This window comes from Heterodontus francisci, chromosome 14 (genome assembly GCF_036365525.1).
Source record: "Heterodontus francisci isolate sHetFra1 chromosome 14, sHetFra1.hap1, whole genome shotgun sequence".
NCBI lineage: Eukaryota > Metazoa > Chordata > Chondrichthyes > Heterodontiformes > Heterodontidae > Heterodontus > Heterodontus francisci.
The window spans coordinates 15644264-15649866 of record NC_090384.1 but is presented as its reverse complement, the minus strand read 5'-3'; the positions used below and the strand labels follow the sequence as shown (position 1 = coordinate 15649866).

Below are 5603 nucleotides of genomic sequence, written 5' to 3'. Positions count from 1 at the left end.
AGGAACAAACTGACGGTAAGGAATGGGTCAAACACCAAGTACATGAACAACAGATGAAAGAAAGAGACAGGATGTCAGAAGTCAAAAAACAATTTGGAAGGCAAAGAGGAACAATGAAATTAAAATATCAAGGAACATTAAAAAAGATTATTCTACAGAGACATAAATTTAAAAAAAAAGGAGTCAGAATGGGAAGAAAGCCATAAAGGGACTGTCAGGAGAAAATCACAGGCAGCAATGTGAAATGGCAGGAATATTAGATAAATATTTTACTTCAGTATTTACCAGTGAATCAGATCAGGTGGACATGACATTGGAAGATGAGATTACACATGATATAACCACATTTAAAATAAAGAGAAGAAATATTAAATAAACCAATCAAACTGAGAGGATAAAACCCCTGGTGAGGCATTATCACACATAATTAATATTTGTTGGGGAAAAAGGTATAGTGCCAGAAGACTGGGGCATAGCCAACGTCATACCTGTATTTAAGAAGGGAAACAAGATTCCCCGAGAACTACAGACCAAGCTTAACATCAGTCTTAGGAAAGATAATGGAATAAAGGAGAAAATAGAAAACTCCAAAACCATCAGGCCCTGGGTGTGAGAGCCCCGCAGAAACACAACCAGCAGACACAATGTGTAGGAGCCTCACAGAACCCCAAAACCAGATGGACAGTTTGCCATACACTGTAACTACCCATATTCCTTCTGAACATTAGCCACCATCTGCATTCCCACTGAACACAAACAGATGCAGTGGTTAATGCTGCAACCACCACCGCCCCCATCACATACTGCACCAGGAGACTGATGGAGCAACTCTGTACACTGATGTGTGTAGATACCCACCAGTACTCCACACCTTGGGCTCAGCCACTTCAATTAACATGGGGAAAAAAATCACTTTATTTAACATAGCTGCAGAGATTGCATATGCACAGTACAAAATCCAAGTCGATGACACCAGGGAGGGGCCCCATCAGTCTCAGTGCCGTGGTCTAGGCATAGTATTGGAGGTTGGCCTTTTTCTTAGCCTGGACCTCCAGGATGCCCTCCATGTAATCCTCGTGCGTGAGCTCCGTTGCCTCCCTGCGCAAAGCGATCATACCCTGTCAGATTAAAAAAAAAACACCATCAGAAATACAACTGAGCAGCCCAGGGGACTTCACAGTCCAGTGAGTGGTAAAAGCCTGCTGTAAACTCAAGCCTCCAGGGAGCACTGAGTGTGGCTATCCCACAGGACAAGCCAAGTTAAAGGGTAACTGGGCAGCTCAGCTTTGAAGAGTCTGGAGAGGCTCACGAGGGAGTCAGGCAAGTGCTCATAATGGGTCTGTCACCAGCACCGAGCATCAGGCCACCATTCTGGGGAGAGGGTATCAGCCCCACCACCCCACCCCTGCGCAACCCATTTCGGGGGGAGGGGGGAGGGAACCCAGCCCCAACGGTTACTGACTGCTGCACAAACAAAGGTAGAGGAAGCAACTGCAGAGTCACCAATAGGAAATGGCTGTGTGAAAATGGCCATATCATTCACCTGTGGGAATGGAGTTCCGGAAGTGCCCTTTACAGCTAACTCCTTACAGGTGAAACGCTGTAATGTCCGCACTGCTCCCGAACTCCAGGGACTCCCTACAATTCCAACACACTGCTCCCAATCTCCCGGGTTTCCCCTCAATCCTGACGTGCTGTTCCCAACCTCCTGGAGTTCCCTCAATCCCCGACCTCCCAGGACTCTCCTCAACCTCGACGCACTGTTCCCGACCTCCGGGAGTTCCTCAATCCCGACGCACTATTCCCAATCTCCGGACGTTCTCTATCCCGACACACTGTTGCCAATCTTTGAGAGCTCCCTCAATCTTGACTCACTCCAGGAGTTCCCTGAATCCCGACACACCTATTCCCGATCTCCAGGAGTTCTCCCTATCCTGACACAAAGCGTGTCAGGATTGAGGGGAAACCCGGGAGATCTCTGGGTGCTCTCTATCCTGACACACTGTTCCCAAACTCCGGCCGTTCTCTATCCCGACACACTGTTCCCAATCTCCAGGGGAATACTCACCGCTTCCACACACACGGCCTTGCACTGAGCTCCGTTGAAGTCATCGGTACATCGAGCCAACTCCTCATAGTTCACATCAGGACTGTGGAGGAATAACAAAGTTACTGTTAACCAGTTATTAACTGGAAAACTCCACCGCCACATCATAACAGAGAAGCTATTAACTAGCCATTAACTAGATGATTTTACCAGCACACCTTAACATGTCACTAACTAGGTGACTTTACCAGTTCACTGCAATGGTATTAACCACATCCTTCTCTGTACCTACCTCCAGTTACACAGCCCGGGCCAAGTTCCTACAAGCTCCTAGTTACACACTTAATTAGTTAGAGATTATCTTCAGTGGCTAGTATGACACAAGATGAGGTGACAGGAGGAGCAGGGAGACAGGAAAATCTGTGGTGGGAGTGGCGACGATAGACTGATTCCCTCCAGCCCACAAACTGTCCAACAGATGCCCTCACCTTACGTTCATCTTCCTTGAGTGAATCTGCATAATCCGCGCCCGCGCCTCCTCGTTGGGCATCGGGAACTCGATCTTACGGTCAAGTCTGCCGGAGCGCAGCAAGGCCGGATCCAGGATGTCCACTCTGTTGGTGGCCGCAATCACCTGTAGGAAGAACGGGATGAAGGCCGGTCAAACTATGTCCAAACACCAGAGAAGGTGTCACATACATACATATAGCATGGGCAATTGCTCCATCCAACCTGTCCCATCCACCCTAACCCACTACAGCCATGTCATCTTCTGGGAGAGATGAAAATGCAATGAGGATTTGTTTCACTGGAACGACGGAGGTGGAGGGGTGACATGATAGAGGTTTACAAAGTTATGAGTGGCATGGACAGAGTGGATAGTCAGAAGCTTTTTCCCCAGGGTGGAAGAGTCAGTTACTAGGGGACATAGGTTTAAGGTGCGAGGGGTAAAGTTTAGAGGGGATGTGCGAGGCAAGTTTTTTTTTTTTTTTACACAGAGGGTGGTGAGTGCCTTGAACTTGCTGCCGGGGGAGGTGGTGGAAGCAGATACGATAGCGACGTTTAACAGACATCTTGACAAATACATGAATAGGAAGGGAATAGAGGGATATGAGCCCCGGAAGTGCAGAAGTGGACAGAGTGGATAGTCAGCAGCTTAGTTTAGGCAGGCATCAAGATCGGCGCAGGCTTGGAGGGCCGAATGGCCTGTTCCTATGCTGTACTGTTCTTTGAGGGAAAATTCCTCTCCAACCCTCTCAGGCGATCAACAGTAGCTCTGGAGACCACATTTATATTACCAGGTATTTCATAGAATCATATAATAGTTACAGCTTAGAAGGAGGCTATTGGGCTGTTGTGTCCATGAGTCACTCTAGCAGACAGCCAGCAGGTAGGCCCACTTCCCTGCCCTTTCCTCTTAATCCTGCAAATGTTTTCCTTTCAGGCGTTTCTCCAACTCTCTTTTGAAAGCCATGATTGAAACTGCCTCCACCACACTCTCAGACAGTGTATTCCAGATCTGAACCACACGCTGTGTAAAACATTTTTCCTCATGTTGCCACTGTTTTTTATGCCAATCACTTTAAATTGACATCCTCTGGTTCTCAACCCGTCCGCCAATGGGAGGTTCCCCCCCCATCTACTCTGTCCAGACCCTTCATGATTTTGAACACCTCCATCAAATTCCCTCTCAATCTTCAAGAACAACCCCACCTTCTCCAATCTATCCACATAACTGAATCCCCCATCCCTAGAGCCATTCTTCCTAAAGTGTGGTGCGCAGAATTGGACACAATACTCCAGTTGAGGCAGAGCCAGTGTTTTATAAAGATTCACCATAATTTTCTTGCTTTTGTTTTCTATGCCTCTATTTATAAATCCCTGGATACTGTATACCTTTTTAACCACTTTCATAACCTGCTCTGCCACCTTCAACAATTTTACACATTTATATCCGCAAATCCCTCTGCTCCTGCACTCCTTTCAGAATTGTGCCCTTTATTTTATATTGCCTCTCCTCATTCTTCCTACCAAAATGCACCACTTTACACTTCTCTGCGTTAAACTTAATCTGCCACGTGTCCGCCTATTCCACCAGCCTATGACCTCTTGAAGTCTATCACTAGCCTCCTCACAGTTCATAATACTACCATGTTTTGTGTCATCTGCAAATTCTGAAATTGTGCCCTGCGCACCCAAGTCTAGGTCATTAATATGGATCAAGAAAAGCAGTGATCCTAGTACTGACCCCTGGAGAACCTCACTGTACATCTTCCTCCAGTCTGAAAATCAATCGTTCATCATTACTCTCTGTTTCCTGTCACTCAGCCAACTTTGTATCCATGCTGCCACTGTCCCTTTTATTCCATAGGCTTGCCAGCAAAGTTGAAGCCTATTACTTGACATTTTATCAAATATCTTTTGGAAGTCCATATACACCACATCAACCACATTACCCTCAACAACCTCTCTAATACCTCATCGAACAAACTCAAATCAAGTTTGTTAAACATAATTTACCTTCAACAAATGTGTGGCTTTCTTTAATTAATTCACACTTGTACAAGTGACTGTTAATTTTGTCCTGGATTATCACTTCTAAAAGTTTTCCCACTACCAAGGTTAAACTGACTGCCTATAGTTGCTGGGTTTATCCTTACACCCTTTTTTGAACAAGGGTGTCATATTTGCAATTCTCCAGTCCTTTGGCACCACCCCGTATCTAAGGAGGATTGGAAGATTATCGCCACTGCCTCTGCATTTTCCACCCTTCCTTCCCTCAGTATCCTTAGGTGCATCTCATCCGGTCCTGGTGACTTATCAACTTTAAGTATTTCCAGCCTATCTAATACCTCCTTTTTATCAATTTTTATCCCACCCAGTGGCTCAACTACCTCCTCTTTCACTCGGGCTTTGGCAGCATCTGCTTCCTTGGCAAAGACATTTAGTACCTCAGCCACGCCCTCTGCCTCCATGCCAAGTCCCCTTTTTGGTCCCTCATCAGCCCACCCCTCTTTTTACTATTTGTAAGCTTAAAGGATGACCGTATGGATCTCTTATGTTAGCTGTAGTCTCTTCTCATACTCTCTTTGGCTCTCTTACTTCCTTTTTCACGTCCTCTCTGAACTTTCTATATTCAGCCTGCTTCTCACTTACATTATCAACCTGGTATCTGTCATACACACCTTTTTCTGCTTCATCTTACTTGGTATCTCTTGCATCATCCAGGGAGCTCTGGCTTTGGTTGCCTTACCTTTCCCTCTCATGGGAATGTATCTCGACTGTACCTGAACCATCTCTTCTTTAAAGGCAGCCCGTTGTTACAGTTCAGTTTTGCCTGCCAATCTTTGATTTCAATTCACCTGAGACAGGTCCATTCTCAAAACTGAAATTGGCCTGCCTCCAATCAAGTATTTTTAACTCTGGATTGCGCCTTGTCCTTTTCCATAGTTAATCTTAACCTTCTGACACTATGATCACTGTTCCCTAAATGTTCTCCTACACCTGATCCACTTGACCCACTTCATTCCCCAGACCAGATCCAGCAATGCCTCCT

At 46.0% G+C, this 5603-nt stretch overlaps 1 protein-coding gene across 1 annotated transcript in view; it reads right to left on the bottom strand.

Annotated features, from left to right (window-relative positions):
- Window positions 1–254: 254 nt before the first annotated feature.
- The window catches only part of psmc3 (proteasome 26S subunit, ATPase 3), a 35226-nt gene continuing 29877 nt past the window's right edge, over window positions 255–5603 (bottom strand). Inside the window, 3 exon segments of the mRNA XM_068045835.1 lie at window positions 255–1118; window positions 2069–2150; window positions 2536–2681. Coding sequence (XP_067901936.1) covers window positions 1008–1118; window positions 2069–2150; window positions 2536–2681 — 339 coding nt within the window. The 3' untranslated portion in view covers window positions 255–1007.